Source organism: Aethalodelphis obliquidens, unplaced genomic scaffold (genome assembly GCF_003676395.1).
Source record: "Aethalodelphis obliquidens isolate GAN/ISIS:26980383/991018 unplaced genomic scaffold, ASM367639v1 scaffold63, whole genome shotgun sequence".
Taxonomy (NCBI): domain Eukaryota; kingdom Metazoa; phylum Chordata; class Mammalia; order Artiodactyla; family Delphinidae; genus Aethalodelphis; species Aethalodelphis obliquidens.
The window spans coordinates 1908332-1924762 of NW_020838007.1; the positions used below are offsets into that span (position 1 = coordinate 1908332).

The 16431-nt window shown below is 56.6% G+C and overlaps 1 protein-coding gene across 8 annotated transcripts; it reads right to left on the bottom strand.

The window, feature by feature from the left end:
• Positions 1-1085: 1085 nt before the first annotated feature.
• GSC2 (goosecoid homeobox 2) lies at positions 1086-14670 on the bottom strand. 8 transcript variants are annotated; one of them, XM_027088452.1, is made up of 4 exons: positions 13188-14670; positions 5697-5772; positions 2272-2605; positions 1086-1832 (listed from the first exon to the last, which is right to left on the bottom strand). In XM_027088452.1, exons 1-4 carry the CDS (start codon positions 13296-13298, stop codon positions 1655-1657), a joined length of 699 nt encoding a protein of 232 aa, XP_026944253.1. In that variant the 5' UTR covers positions 13299-14670; the 3' UTR covers positions 1086-1654. The 8 variants fall into 8 exon arrangements, 3 of the variants coding, with proteins under 3 accessions (XP_026944253.1, XP_026944254.1, XP_026944252.1); XR_003429067.1 differs by lacking the exon at positions 1086-1832 and adding an exon at positions 8319-8427 and having other exon boundaries at positions 2496-2605; XR_003429068.1 differs by lacking the exon at positions 1086-1832 and adding an exon at positions 8319-8490 and having other exon boundaries at positions 2496-2605.
• Between the last annotated feature and the right edge of the window lie 1761 nt (positions 14671-16431).

The following is a 16431-nucleotide window of genomic DNA, read 5'->3' on the forward strand; positions in this document are numbered from 1 at the left end:
AGGGACAGCTGGACATAACTACCTAGCACAGGGGAGAACCCTGGGCTGGGATGTAAACGTGAGACGGAGATGGGACTCAAGCCTGAGGCTGGATGAGATAAACCAGGGTGAGAATGGATATGAGAGGGGAGAGTCTGGGCTTGGCCCAAGGACACCTGTGTTACAGGCAGCTGTGGGGCAAGCCTGCCCAAGATAGCTGGAGAGGAGGGAAAAGCCAGGAGGGCAGCATAACTACTGGTCCCTTGAAAGCAGAGCACTGATCACGGGTGCCCCACACCATGAAGTAAAGCCACTCAGCAAACGAGGGCGAGCTTTCTGGGACCAGGGGGATGAGGGTGTCCCAGCCGTAGGGAAGCTCCACAGGCAGTCTGTGCCGTCTCCAGGGATACGGCCAGGATTCAGGAAAATGGGCTCTGTGACAACAGGAAGTGTGCATCCTGGAGGGTGAGCAAGAGCTGCTGTCCTGCCCAGGGACCCCTCGCGCTCTGTGTTCTCTGAGCTGACCTGCCTCAGAGAGTTCCGCCCAGGAGCTGCCCTGGCTTCTGCACCTTTTGTGGAGGGACTGTGTCTCCTGCCAGATACCCACCTGCATCCCTCCAGGATCTGTGAGGAGGCAGAACAAAGTCCCCACGCCAGGTGAGGGGGGTGTTAGGTGCCTCGCACCCACCATACAGGCCAACTTGGGGAACTGAGGCCTTGTTTTCACGCTGTCCTTCTTGCTGGGGCCAGGATGATGGAGGGGACAGCATTTTCCAAGGCAGTGGAGGGGGGGATTCTCCCAATTGAACCTGGTCCCACCCCACAGGGTGGCAGAGATTGGCTGCTGTGAGGGAGGCAGACACTCCTACATGGAAACCCCAGAGTGAGGAAACCAAGGACCCCCACCCAAGAGGCAGCTCCTAGAGGCCAGTGCAGGATGCCGGGCCACGATCTGTGGGGCAATCTGCTCTGCTGGGCCCACCCTGGCACAGGGACGGAGGACTCACCGGGCTGTGACAAGCCTGCCCCCCACTCCCTGGGAAGGAGAGGAGGGGCAGGTCCCGGCTGGGTGTGGAGTGGAGCCACGGAAGACTTCGAGTCTGGACTGCTTTCTCAGAGCTTGTAGTAGCTTGTTTATTTCTCAGTATCCACACAAGACTCACAAGATTGAGCAGCAGGAACGGGGCTTGGAGATTACCTCCCCCAGCCTTCTTATTCCGCGGGTCAGGACGCCCAGGCCCCTGGCACCAGCCCCAGGACGCAGAGACCCCACCCGCCCAGCCTCTGGAGGGTTCTAGGCCAGTCAAGGGGGCTGCGTCCCTGCTGAGGAGATGACTGAGGCCAGCAGGAAGTGGGCGGGGATGAGGACGCTGGGTGCCACTGTTGACAAGGGGTGGCTCCTGTCCTGGGGTGGCTTGGTGCCTCCTGGGGTGTGGTGGGGGATTGAGGAAGTTGATCTGCTCTGTGCCCCGCACCCCACCCCCGAGTCTCCCCGGCCCTCCTGCCCGCTTGCGCTTGGGAGGGAAGGCGCATGGAGCACGGAGCATCGGTGCGCTCTCCTTCCGCGGGGCGGGTGGCGCGGGGACACACGCAGAGGGGCTCCCGCGTTGAGCTCCAGGACGCAGGCAACTGGGCAGACACCAGGTTAGAGGCTGGCGTCCTCTCCCAACTCCTATTAGGGTAGGTCTGTCCTCTCCCTGAGCCGGCCCCATAAGGTGCCACCGAGCCCAGGAGTAACTCTGCAGCCGTCAGCAGCTCTCCTTCGGGGGCTTCTTGGCTCCCGGCAGGAGCCTCGCGGACGCCGATGTGCGCTTCTGGTGTCGCCACTTGGCCCGGCGGTTCTTGAACCAGACCTGAGGAGGAGGAGGGGCGCTCAGGCAGGCCCAGCCCCGGACCCCGCGTCCCGCGCGGTTCCCAAGTGCACCGGCCGGGGGTTCGGGACGGACGCGGGCTGCGGGGCCGGCCCCGCGCAGCGGCTGAGCCACCGCCCCTCATCCGCTGCTGATGGGGACCGGCGCTCGGGCCTCGGAACTGGGACCCCTTTCCCACCCGGAGCATTCTCCTCGTCCGCCCCTTCCCACCCCCGCCTCCGTCCGACGGCGCCCGGGACGCCCCTTCAACAGCTTCGCGCTCTTCCAAGTTCCCCAAATTCCGGAACAGAAACGCGCGCCTCATTTGTCTTGAGCGGGGGGTAGGGGGTTAAAACTAAGGAAAAGAAAACGAGCCCGACCTCTGCTCCAGCCCGCGCCCTTCCTCCCGCGCCATCCCCAGGCGCCGCTGCCAGGGACCCACCCGGCGCCCCTGCTTTCCCGGGGCCTGTGCGCCTCCGCCCGCCACGCGAGGCCGACTCTTCCAAGGCTGCAGGCACCCACCTCCACGCGCTCTTCGCGCAAGCGAATGCGGCCGGCCAGGCGCTCGCGAGTGCCCACGTCGGGGTACTGGTTTTGCACGAAGAGCGCTTCCAGCGCCTGCAGCTGCTCCTCGCTGAAGATGGTGCGGTGGCGCCGCGTGCGCCGCTGTGAACCAGGACCGCCCGCGGCGGGCGGCGCCCCGGAGCCCCCGGTGGGTGCGGCCAAGGGCAAGGGCGCCGCGGGCCCCAGCCTCAGCGGCCACGGTAGTCGCGCGCCTGCGGGACGAGGGCTCGGTGAGGCGCGGGCCGGGGGCCGGGCTCCTCACCCCCCTGCGCCGCCCCGGGTCCCTCAGCTCCCGCGCCCCGTGCCCACTCACCCAGGCCAGCGGCCGGCTCCGGGGACCCGCGGGGCGCCGCGCGGGGGCCGCAGCAGCAGCAGCAGGCGCAGGGCACGGCCTCGGGCGCCTCAGGCTGCCGCGGCTCCGCGGGGCTCTGGCGGCCGGCGGGCGGCGGCGGGCGGGCGACCCGGGCCGGGGGGCTGCTCTCGGGTAGGCCGGAGAGGATGTGCTCGATGGAGAAGGGGCAGGGCCGCCCGGGACCCCTGCGGCCCGCCGCGCCCCGCGCCGCCGCCATTCCTCTCGCCCGCCGTCGCCGTCGCCGCGGGAATATATCCGTCGAGGGGGCGCGCCGTAATCCCCGAGCCGGGCGCCGCGTCCACGCGGGTTAATCCCGCCGCGCGGCCAGGAGCGTGCTAATCCCCGGCGGCGGCGGAGGCGGGCGGGAGCGGTCGCAAGAAGCCCTGCGCCGCGAGTCCATGCCCCCGACTCGCAGAGCTGGCAGAGGCGCGCAGGGCCGCCTCCAGTGCCCGCCAGCTCCCTGTCCAACCCTGCGGCGTGGGCAAGGGCCCGAGGACGCCCGGACCACGGCAGACCCTGGGCGCGGGGCCGCCTCGTGGCCCAACTCCTGGGTGCCCTGGTCCTGTAGCCACCGCGACCAGGGCTGGTTCCTTGTCCCCTTCGGGGACCTACCAGGCGGAGGAGCAAGTCTGGAGAACACCCCCCCCCAAACTGCACAGTCTCCTGGCCCCCAAACTCCTGAGCTTCAACCTCAAATGGGGCCCAATACCCTCGGCAACCCCGCGGTCCCACCGCACTTCGGCCCAAATTCCCCCGCCCCCTCCACACACATACTTAGAAGCCCGGGTCTCAACCTCGTGGAGGAAACGGGGTTGCGGGGGGGAAGCTATCTCTACTCATCACCAAACCCGCAGCCCCACTGCCCTGGGCCTCCAATTCTTTGCCTTTTCTCCTGGGCCCCATCGGAGGCCCCACTTATGTGCTCTGGGGAAACTTATCATCTGCTTTCCGGTACTTCCCAGAATCCACCCCAAATCATTACCACCCCCTCCCCACCCTCATCACAGCCATTCTTCTCAGGAGCTGACTCCTGTGTCCACACCCCCACTCCTCAGCTCCGTCCACACCATCCCTCCGGGTCATTCTGCCCAACTTTGTCGGTGACCTGCACTTTGCCAAATTCCAGGAAGACCATTTCGTCCTCATCTAAGCAGGAAGACCATTTCGTCCTCATCTAAGCAGCTGGCCAGGACTTCTGCTGAAGGCCTTCTCTGGACCTCTGAAAAGTTACTGTGTGGCTCACAGGACAGAGCAGCAGACGGCCTGGCTTCTGCCCCAGCTGTCACTTCCTGGCTGTGGGATAGGTTCCTTCACCACCACCGCCACCACCCCGCCGTGCCTCAGTTTCCCAATCTATAAACTGGCATAATAATAGTGACCTAACTCTCAGGTGCTTGGAGGGCTCAACCAGTTACTGTGTGCGAGGTTAGAACCCCGCTGGGCAGGGGCCTCCATGAATGGCAGGTACCATTAGGGGGGCAACACACGGTCTCATGCTTCTCCTCCCACCTCACACACCCTTCCTCAAGCTCCCTTGCTGACTCCACTCTGGTGTCAGTGAGGACTCTGGACTTCAAGTGACAGAACCTGCGGACTCAACTGTCATAAGAGTCCTGACACCAGGACTGCCCAGGATCTGTTAATCTGGAAGCTCTGTGAAGGAGCCACCATATCTGTGAGTGGGCCACCTCATGGTCGCAAGATGGCTGCCACTGCCCCAGAGCTCCCATCTCTTCCCACGTGTCCCTTTGGGTGACCCTGGAAACCTCTCCCAGCCAACTTCCCTCGCAGAACCATGTGCTCACCATTAGATCAGAGAGGCACCTGGGGGCCGACTACCCATCGAAGTCAGTTCCTCAAGGATGGGGGCTACAGGGTCAGTGGTCATAAAGGCTGGGCCCTGGTTGTTCCTTTATCCCTCCCCATTTCTGAAGCTTCAGACACCACCCCTGTGCCAAGGACTCCCCAGTTGATACCGCCAGCCTGACTTCTCCCTCTGCTCCAGGCACTCATCTCCCTAAGCATCTGCTCCATGTCCCATTTCAGCCACCAATGAACATCTCCCAGTCACCATGCCTGGGGCAGACTCAAGATCTCAAAATCCATCCCTTGCTTGGTATTCCCCACCTTGATAAATGGGGCACCTACCCACCTATCCACCTTGGTAGATGCACCATCTCTCCACCTGTCCACCTTGATAAGCGGCCCACTGTGATAAGCGGCCCACCGTGATGCATTACAAAGATGTCAGCAAATACTTTGACACTCCTCCCTTCAGGAGGTGAAATCTAATCCCCTCTCCCTGAACGTGGGCTGGCTTAGTGACTCGCTTCTAACCACTAGGAGGCAGCAGAAGTGACACTGTGATTTTTGAGGCCAGGTCCTACAGCTGGGTGACACAGTTTCTCTCTCTCATCTTGGGATGCTTGTTCTCCGAGCTCAGCCACCATGCTGCGAGGAGGTGCCTGCAGCCACAAGGAGAGGACAGGCAGAGCAGTTCCCGCCAGCAGCTCCAGCTTAAGGACCAGTCAACAGCCAGTATGGAGCACCACCAAGGGGTGAGTCAGCCTTCCGGTGGCTTCTGTCCCAGCCACCATCTACTGCAATCGCAGGAGATGGAAAGTGAGAACGGCGAGAGGCAACAATAGGAGGTGACTGTGGTGTCCTCAGCACTGAGTGTGAGGTGGCTATCATGGGCTCTAGGTAACCAGACGGGTCCTGGTACTGGAATGCAATGCTGCAGATACAAACCCTAAACCATGGGCACTGGCTTTGTGACCAGGCAGCGGGGGGCGGGGGGAGCGGGAAGGAACCTGCTGAGACTGACGGTGGGTCTTAGGGAAGGTGAGGAGAATGTACTGGAAGATGGAGGGAAGGAAACCCTTGTTGTGGAGTGGCAAGTAGTTTAACAACATTGTCACCTGTCATAGAACAGGAAATAGGAAATGTACCTGGTGAGGCAGATGATGTAGCTACGGAGATGCCCAGCGGGGGTGTTGAAGGAGCTGCCTGGCTTCCTCTGGCTCCCTACAGAGGAAGGAGAAAGAGATGTTCAAAACAAAGCAGCCAGAGTTAGATTTACACCTACCGCATGTATCAGCAATTCCACCCCTGGGATTCACCCTGGAGAAATGAAAACTTGTGCTCACACAAGACGCTGCCCATGAATGTTTAGAGCAGCTCTAATCATTATCGACAAAGCTTGGAAACAACTCAGACTCTCATCAGCTGGTGAATGGATGAACACGCCGGGGTCCAGGGTCCATGCACACCAGGGAGGAGCCCAGAGTGACAGCAACACGTGCAACAACAGGGATGGACCTCACACACATCATATTTAGTAAACAACTTTCAAAAGGCTACATACTGTATGACTGCATGTATTGGACACTTTGAAAAAGGCAACATTGGAGTGATGGTGATGTAATCAGTGATTGTGGTGGGGGAGCACCCGAGGGAGTGGGGGTGGGTGCTGAGGGGAGGCTGGTTCCACTCTAGCCCAGGGGTTCTGGGGCCCCCTTTAGTGAGGTTGGGGTGCACAGCCTTCTCGGCCAAGGCAGCTCCCACCAGTGATGCTCCAGGGAAGGGGCAGCTGCAAGTCACCAGCTCACACCGCTGGGGCACTTCCTGCAGCCCTGCCACCCTCAGCCCACCCACTCTCACGTTAAGTGCACTGAAGTCAAACTCCCCAGGATTCTGGTTGGGCACATTTTCTGGATGTAAGTGGAAGGCTAGTGGGACAGGCTGCAGCTGCCATGGTCCCAAGGCTGTAGCCTGGCACCATCCCCCTCTCCTTATCAGATATATAATGTACAAATATTTTCTCCGATTCTGTAGGTGGTTTCTCACTTTCTTGATAGTGTCTTTTGAAGCACAAGATGTTAAGATTTTGAATAAGTTGAATTGTTTTCTTTGGTTGCTTAAACTTCTGGTGTCATTTCTAAGAAGACATTGCCAAATCCAAGATCATGAAGATTAACCCTGATGTTTTACAGTGTTATAAACTATAAATTTTCTAGTTTTAGCTCTTACATTGATCCATTTTGAGTTAATTTTTGTGTATGATGTTAGCTGAGGATCCAATGTCATTCTTTTGCATTCGGATATCCAGTTGTCCCAGTCCTATCTGTTGAAAAGATTATTCTTTCCCTCCTTGAATTGTTCCCCACACTCCAGTTGCAAATCAATTGACCATAAATGTGAGGACTTCCTCCTGGATTCTGAATTCTGCTCCATCGATCTATACATTTATCCTTACTGTCTTGATTACTGTAGCTTTGCAGTCAGTTTTGAGATTGGGAAGTGTGAGCTCTCTAACTTTGTTCTTTTTTTCCACATTGATTTGGCTATTCTGGTTCCCACAAACTTTCCTGTGAATTTTAGGACCAGCTTATCAGTTTATTCGAAGAGACCAGCTGGAATTTTGATAGAGATTGTATCTGTAGATCCATTTGGGGAGCACTGCCATGTTAACAACATTAACTCTTCCAATCCATGAACATAGGATGTCTTCCATTTATTGAGATCATCTATAATTTCTTTCAGTAATGTTTGTAATTTTCAGAGTATACATTTTTTACTTCTTTAATTTATTCTTCAGTATTTTGTTCTTTTTGATACTATTATAAATGGAATGGTTTTCTTAATTTCATTTTCAGATTGCTCACTGCAAGTGTATAGAAATACAATTGATTTTGTACATTGATCTTGTATCTTGCAACCTGCTGGATTTGTTTATTAATGCTAATAGCTTTTTGTGGATTCTAAAGGTTTTCTATATACAGGGTAATGTCATTTGTGAACAGAGATCTTTACTTTTTCCTTTACAACACCTTCTGGTGCCTTCTGCTTCATTTTCCTAAGTTCCCTGGCTAGAACCTCCAATAAATCACCGAACAGCAGTGGTGAGAGTGGGCACTCTCATGTTGTTCCTGCTCTTAGAGGGAAAAGATTCAGTCTTCATCATAATGTATCATGTTAGCTGTGGATTGTTTTTATAGATGCCCTTTATCAGGTGGAGGAAGTTCCCTTCTATTTCAAGTTTGTTGAGTGTTTTATCACAAAGAACTGTTGTACAATCCATCTATTTTTTTCAGGAGCTAGACTAATGAACTAAATCATGGGTTTGCTAGAGACCACCCCCTGCAGCCTTTAAGTCTTTAGCCATGACGTTCAACTCTGCTATTCTTCCTAAGAGAAAGCATTTTTTTCATCTTGGTAGGGGGCAGTTCAGGAGCTCTCACTTACAAAATAGGTCTTACTCTAAAGATTAGAAACCACTGCGGAAGTTCTGCCAAATGTTACATATGTCTATTCCAATTATGCATTCAGAAACTGGAGAATAGCCAGTGGGTAGGTTAGGAGCCCCCTGGTGTCCCCTGTGAGATGGAGTTGGGTCAGTACTCCATTTATCGCCTGCCCTCTCTATATTCCCAATCCAACGGAGAGGCCATGATGGCACATTGGGTCCCAGGGACCAGTGTTAACATGGAGACTGTATCCAATGGCTCTGAGATGGCCTGGGTTTTCCTCTTCTCCAGCATAAAATTACCTGAGGAAAGGGACATACGTACCTTTGCAGAGGATTAGGGGCATCAAGCCTACAAACACTCTCCACAGTGTTGCCGGATCCTTCCTCACGGGAGGAGACTTCAGCAGACGAGGTCTGGGTCTGAGAACTGGCTGGAAATTGAGCAAGGGATCGTGACACTCCTTTGGGTCTGGTGATTTCAGTCTTTTGCTCTTCTATTATTTTATTTTTTAATGTGGTAAAAAATACATAGCATAGAATTTACCATTTTAACCATGTTTAAGTGTACATTCACAATGTTGTAAATTATCATCATTATCATCTCAAGAACTTTCCCATCATCCCAAACAGAAACCCTGTACCCATTAAATGCTAGCTCCCCATTTCCTCCTACCCTCAGCCCCTGACAACCAGGGGTTATGGCTGAGTACCATTGCATGTATACATCACATTTTAAAATCCATTCATCCGTCAGTGGACATTTGGGTTGTTCCTACCTTCTGACTATTGTGCATAGTGCTGCTGTGAACATGGGTGTATAAGTATCTGCTCGAGTCCCTGCTCTCACTTATTTAGGGTAGATACTTAGGAATGGAATTGCTGGATCGCATGATAATTGTATGTTTAACTTTTGAGAAACTGCCAAGCTGTTCTCCATAGCAGCAGTACCATCTTACATTCCCACCAGCAAAGCACAAGAATTCCAATCTCTCCACATCTTCACTACCATCTGTTATTTTCCTTTTTTTAAAAAAAAAAATTTTGTAGTCATCCTAATGGATGTGAAGTGGTAGCTTATGTTTTTGTTTTGTTTTGGTATTTTGGCAGCACGTGGGATGGTTCCCCAACCAGGGATCAAACCCGGGCCTCCGCAGTGAAAGTGCTGAATCCTAACCACTAGGCCACCAGGGAACTTCCTGGTAGCTTATGGTTTTGATTTACATTTCCCTAGTGACTAGTTATGTTGAGCATCTTTTCATGTGCCTATTGGCCCTTTGTAGAACATATTTTTTGGGGGGAAATACAATCCAAATTTGCTGATTTCATGTATTAATTTATAGACCTCAATTTGATTTTGTATATACTTTAAGGTTTTCTATGTAAACGACTATATCACATGAACATATTATCTGCTAGTGTTACTTCTTCATCTACAATCTTTATGGCTTTCATTCCTTTCTTCCTTTCTTTTTTTCAGCACAGCATGGCTTGCAGGATCTTAGTTCCCTGACCAGGGATTGAACGTGGGCCCTGGCAGTGAAAGTGCTGAGTCCTAAGCACTGGACCGCCAGGGAATTTCCAGGCTTTCATTTCTTTTTCTTGTGTTATTGAAATGTCTAGACCTCCAGTAGATCATTGAATAAAAATTGAGACATCAAACATCTTTGCCTTGCTTCCAGTCTGAGAGAGAAACAACTCAGTCTTTAAGCCCTAAGTATGATGATAGATGTAGGTCTTTCATAGATGCAGCAAAGGTTATATTTTTCATAGATGAAGGAAAACCCATCCCCTTGCTTTTCCCAGTTTCTCAAGGCTCATAGCCTGTTCCTCCATCTTCAAAGACAGCAACAGTAGGTCAAGTCTTTCTGACCATTGTATCATTCTGACCTCTTCTCCCCCGCTTCCACTTTTAAGGGCCCTTATGATTACATTGGGCCCACCAGAAATAATCTCCTTATCTCAAGATGATAAACTTAATCAATTGCAAAGTCTCTTTTGCCATGTAAGGTAACATATTCACAGATTCTGGGGCTCAGGATGTAGACATTTTCGAGGGGACCATTATTATGCCTAGCACAGTTTGATCCCTGGTCGGGGAACTAAGATCCCATATGCCACGCAGCATGGTCAAAACAAACAAACAAAAACTAAAAAAACAAACAACAAAAAAAACCGGTATCTAGTAATTTAGATAAGCCTCAAAAGATATTTAAAATGAGTGAGCAGAGTTACACTTCTCTCAATGGTAGAGTCACTTGCTTTGGACTAATCCTCCTATGGATAACAATGATAAACTCTGAACAATACATTTTTAAAAAAACTGAAAACACTGGATATGAACAGGTATAAACTAGAAGGAGGGTCAACACTTGTACCAACACTTAGGACTTCAACATCTCTTTTTGGGGGCACACAACAGAAGCATAGGGGGACTAACCATCCCAGTTGCACACTGAGAGCCCTGCTTCCTGGGAAACTGATGAACAGGGTGACACGGGTGAGGGGTGGAGTGTTAAGCGACAAGGCATTTGGGTCCTTGGAAACCCCCACGGAAGCACTGGGGCAGACACAGGCTGCTTCAGTTTTCAACTGTCTCGAGGAAGCAGGGACCAGCCTTTTAGTCCCTATGCTGGTTAGTCCTTGTCTGCTGTGTAGGTGGCTCCACCACCCAGGGCAACATTCCAAGGTGGAGGCAGCTGTGCACCATTGGTCGCCAACACTCAGAGGCGCAGGATGGGTGAGCTGACCACTGAAGGGGTCCACGACACCATCCGCTGGTCCACACCCACCCACTGGTCCTCCTTGGTGAACGGCCTGCCTTTCCACCTCGCTACCTAGGTAAACAACACCTAGAATTCCGTTCACCTTGGTAAATGCACACCTGTCCACCCAGGTAAGTGGCCCACCCACCCATGTGCCTCCATGACACCCACCTGCCCTCAGAGCTGCCCCAGCCTCAAACTGCATGCAGTGCTGGACACTCCCCTACTGCCACCCCCAAATCTCACCAGTTCTGCCACCCCCTCAGTGCCAATGCAGATACCGGCCACCTGGGCCCCCACAATGGCCTTTCTACATACTCCCGGCTACTCTCCTGGCCTGAGACCCTCCCCAAAATGAGCCTGCTGTCGTGGCTCAGGTGCGCTCTGCATACAGATCCAATCACGGCACTCCCCTGCTCCAAACGCTCAGGATAAGAGGATCAGCTGCCTTATCTCCGTGCTCCCCCAGCCCCTGGACTCTGACACCTCTGTCCACCTGCCCCAGCTGGCCTCTGCCTCCTTCCTCCAGCTGCCCAGGCTCTGGGTCAGCTCCGCCACTGCACCCAGCTCGCAGCCAGCCCGGTGCTCTCAGCCCCATCCTGGGGTTCAGCGTGGCTTCTGCAGAGGGGCCTTCCCTGCGCACCCCACCTGCCCGCCGCCAGGGGTCTCAGGCCCCCTCCCCCAACACACGCTCCCTCCACAATCCCAGTCGCTCCCAGCTGCCCTCCCTTCTGTTTCCCCGACTAAAGAGCGGACCCAGATGCTTCCAGGACTGGTCAAAGCTGGTCAGTGCCAAGAGACAGGGGCAGATGGGGGGCAGGAACTCCGGGGGGTGAGGAGGGGGCAGAGGAGCATCAGGGGCCAAGGGAATGGATCTGCAGGTAAGTCCTGAGGAACCACGGGCTTTGGACAGTCAGAGGCCGGAGCACAAGGTAGGCCCAGCAAGGTCCAAGGCCGGTTTGGGGGTTAGGTCCCATCAAGTGCGGAGGTGAGGCCAGAGGGGAGGCGGGGTCCCTCGGCAGCCAGGGTGGGGGCGGGGAGGGGTCCTGGGCGCAGCTCGGGGCTGGGGAAGGCGGACTCGGGATGAAGGTGGGAAGTGGCCCCCACCCTCCCTCTCCCCGCAGCGCCCACCCGGGCCCCCTTTCCTGCCCCCTCCTCGGCGGGACAGGCGAGGCCATCAGGATTCCCCTGATTGCTTTCTTTCATGCCGGTGCCTTTCTCAGCAGCAAACGCCCGCTAATGCCTCCTTTATCACGGAATTAGGGGATTTAGGGCCCACAGCACAAAGAGGCCCTCGATAGCAGCCGTAATCAAGGGCCAATCGGCCGATCTCGAGCGGGCCCGGGAAGAAAGCGAGCGCGGGGATTAGCGCGGCGGGGCCGAGATAGCATCGCGCGGCCGCGGGCTGAGGCCGCCGGGGAGGGCCGGCCGCGCCGCGGAGAAAGGCCGGCTTAGCCGCTCGGCGCCGGGGATTCTGAAACCATTAGCGGGGATTAGCACGAGGGTTAATCTGCTTTGGCCGCTCAATTGTCAGCGGGACGCGCACGCGGGGGACCCCTCGGTGGAGCGGCCGCTGGACCTCTGCAGTCCAGGCCCCGGGTTGGTCTCGGTTTTCCCAGCGGTGACTGGGCCAAGCCCGGTCCCGAGAACCAGAGGAAGGGATGAACCCTTCGGTCCCTCAGGCCAACGGGTTATGCGTGCACCTGGCCCAGCAGGTGTGAGTGGAGCCTGGGTCTTGGCTGTAGCCTCCACCTCTGCCAGCCTCTGCGGGAGGTCAGGGCACAGCCCCTGCCTGTCCTCAGGGACCCCTTCCCTTCTCCTGGCCGGCTCCTCCCCATCCTGTTCCCCTCTGCACTCCACGTCTGGCTCTGTTCACCCATTGTGGACTTGGTGCCGGCCTACCCACTGAGCAAGGCACACACCCGTCCCCATCCCACAAGTCCAGGAAGCAGGTCGCAGACCAAGAGGATGCTGTCCGAGGCCAGGGAGGAGCCACTGCTTGCAGACCCTCCATCTCTCCCTTGGAATCCCATCCCAGGGTGTGGACCCCTGAGCCGGCTGATGTGATGCCACCTGCGGCCTCCCCAACCGCTTATCTTCAGCTCCCTCATTAGGTGGGGCAGGGTGAGGACTGTGCAGACCTGGGCCTCCATAGATCCCAGAGAGGTCCTCTGTCTCTGCCTGGGTTTTCCCATCCGAGAAGTGGGGCTGACTGAGAGGAGGAAAGGTCCTGGCAGGAGGCCCACTGACCAGGGGTGCCACCTGTGTTTACTGCTGCCTTCTGGAGGGACATGCCCCAGGCCCCACTCCTTCTCCTGCGTTGGTAATGACAGGCTCTGGGAGTGGGGGACTTAGAGGGGTGTGCATGCACCATATGGTTGCCCTGGGCGCCTCTTCCATGGGGATGTGCCATGGTCACCGTGCCTTACTTGAGTCCACGATTGGAAACAGGTGGCTGGGCTGGAGATGGCCAGGCAGGCCATTAGTGGAGGACTGGGCGGCGCCATCAGTGGAGAGGCTGGTGGACCTCCTGGTCCCATCCCGCGACCCTATGTCCTTTCCCGTGGCTGAGACTGGGGACTTTAGAGCAAAAAGCTGCACGGGGAGGAAGATACAGGGGTGAGCCTCAGGCAGGCGCGTCAGGAGCGCCCGTGGCAGCGTCCAGCGTGGGCGTTGGACGTTGGGGAGGGTGGGCGATGGTGGCTGCGCCGGCCGAGCGCTGACTGTTGGAGGCTGCAGACGAGGTCGGGGCACAGGCGATCCGCTCCGAGGACCTGGGTCTGACGGCAGTGAGCAGGAGGGGCCTTCAGATTGCCGACCGAGCGCATGCGCGGGCCTGCGCCGGCCGGGCGCGCAGTGACGCCATCAGCGCGCGCCGCACGAATTCCGGGCGTGAGCGGCGCCGCTCCCCCCAGCCTCCTCGGTTCTCTCTCTGTGAGGTCAGGCCCCGAGCTCCCTGCCGGCGTCGCGGGTTCCCGCCCCGGCGAGTTGGGTTCCTCCCTCACGAGCGGGTCCGGAAAACTTCCTGAGTGTCTCCGGATCTCCGAGGCTGGGAGCTGAGTCGCCCTGAAGGTCTGCGGCCTTTAGCTGACGGCACGCGGGCACAGCTTCGCCCCGCGCCCCGGCCCCGGTCGCGGATGTTTCTTTACCTCCCCGATCACAGCCCTGGGTCGGGGGGTGTTCCCTCGGGCCGCGAGGATAGTGGGCTGGAGGCGGGGCTCCAGGGTGCGGTCAGCCTGGAGGGCCGCCAGGGACATACAGGCCTGTTGGCCCGAGAGCTTGAGCCCTAGATCGCTTTTCAGCGGGGGGGTTGGGCGGCAAGCTACTGCCGGCTGCTGAGCAGGGGCGCTGGGATGGCCCATCTCTGGAGGTCACTCGGGAGATGACAGTCCTGTGGCCAAGTGGGGCCACCGGGCCAGGCCCAGCCAATGGAGGAATAAGTGGGAGTGGCTGGCCAGGCCGAGGAAACAAAAGTGACAACAGTTGGGGAGTGTCAGGCGTCAGGGCCTAGACCAATCTGAGCAGAGGGGAGGTTACTCTTAGGGATATTCGCCAGATGGGCGTGGGAAGAGAAGAGCTACAAGGCCACACCAGGGGCCACCATGTTGTCCATGGTTCACCCACTCTGTTGGCCTAGGCTACGTTTGTCCACGATCCTAGGTGTTCTCTGTGGCCCTCCCATTGTCCTTTTCGGCTAGTTCTCCGCTGTGCCTGCATCTCTCTCCTTGGCTCTGTTGCCAGATCTTAAGGAGGCAGGAGATCCTCAGACCCCCCCCGATTCTGTGACTTATACAAAGGATCCTGGTCCAGGGAATCTGAGAACACGTAGGAAGTAGAATGTCAGTGAGAAAAATACTCTGGCATCCTCAGCTCAGATTGTGTTTGCTGTGAAGGCTGAGGGCACAACCCGAAAAACAGATTTCTCTTTGTTGGCTGAAAGGAGAGAGACCCATTTGTCAGGAGTGACTCTTTGTGTGTGTGTACTAAGCTCTGATTGCCATTCATCACCTACACAAGGACATGGAAAAACCAGAGGACGCTTGTGCAATAGTGGGTGAGGAGAGGCCTCAAGGAAGTGGGGGCGGGGGGGCCCTGGAGGGCAGCTGCCTGAGGGCCTCTGTGATGGGGCTGGAGGTTGGCCAAGCCCTGTCGCAGGAGTGGCCACCACCTCACCCTTTGCTCCCTTGGCCTGTGTCTGAGGCCATTGTCCAGGGCACATTTTGTGATGATCTCAGGCTCAGGACGATGCCAGATGGTGAAGGCTGCCTGAGGCTGAGTGGCTTCCAGCTGGGCACAGAGGCTCTGGCTGTGCGCAGCATATGGTGACCTGGAGTCTCCACACTCAGCTCACATCTCTCCTCTGATATGCAGACCCAGTCACCTCCTGGGGCTCTCCCTGGCCCTGGCCTGTGTGTCCAGGTTGGTGGGGGATCACCCTGGAAGTTGATTCTTTTGTCTCCCGACTGCTCAAAGATCTGCCCACATCATTCTGCCCCTTTGCCCCAGTGCTGCAAAGGCAAGGTCCCCTGCCATCGGCCTCCTCCCTGCAGCCTTCAAGATCTTGGTTAAATGCAGCTGAGCTCCCTCCAGGCATCTGCCTGCCTCTCTAGCCACTCTCCACCTGCTCACTTCCCTCCAGCCTTGCTGGTCTTCTCTCAGCTCAGAGACCCCGCCCCCCCCTCAGGTCTCAGTTCCAGGAACTGAGGCTGCCGACTTATTCCAGCTACCTGTGAACAGGTGGGGCCAGGGTGGGGGACCAGTGGTCCACTGGGGCTGGTGGATTCTCCAGGCTCACAGCCCCAGGGGACACAGGCCCAGCTCAACCAACTTTTCTGGCTGGGCTACCTGCTGTCCACCTTGTGCTGTGTGGCACAAGAGAGGGGTCCCTGCCCCTCCTGGGTACAGGTCTCCATGCCCTTCTTTCAGTTCAGAGTAGCCTGTCCCCTTCCTCCTCGTGAAAGGGGATGGGGACAAGACTTGGGGTGCAGTCAATGAGCAGACGCCATTCCTAGAGGTCAGATTTCCAGGACACTGAGTCCCCTCAGGGCCCAGCTCCTGGGCTCTGCCCGCTCTAGGAACTACCTGGGACCCTGGGGCACTGCCAGCAGCCTCCTGTGAGGGTTCACTGTGCAAAGCATTGTTCTAAGTGCCTTACAGACATTACATCATTCCAGCCTCATAGCCCACTGGAGTGGGTTCTTGTGTCACCTCATTTCACAGGTTGGGAAATGAAGATTAGGTGGCTTGCCTCAGCCTGTGAACAGGGAAGCTTTGCTGCTGGGCCCTTTCTCCTGCATCTCCTGTGAGCACTGAGGGCACACACACAGCCTGGTCCTTCAAAACCACATTCCTTGCACCCTCAAGCCCACCCTCAGCCCCCAGATCTGCCCCAGACACCAGGTGCTGTGTGAGGTTGCTGGGGTGAGGAACTCTCTCCCAGAAGGAGCAGCTCCAGGAATGGGACCTGCTTGCTGGGAGTCTCCTGCGGGCAGGTTATTTCCCAGTCTGAGCTAAGCCCTTTGTGTGGCTTTTGCCGTGTAGTCCCTTGGACAGGAAGGTCCTTCGCCCCCTCACAGCCTGGGGCACTGGCTTATCCCATCCTGTTCACACCTCCTCCACCTGGCTTGTGGGTGGTGGTTCCCAGCCAGATCTGGGCCACAGGGGCCCTCCAGT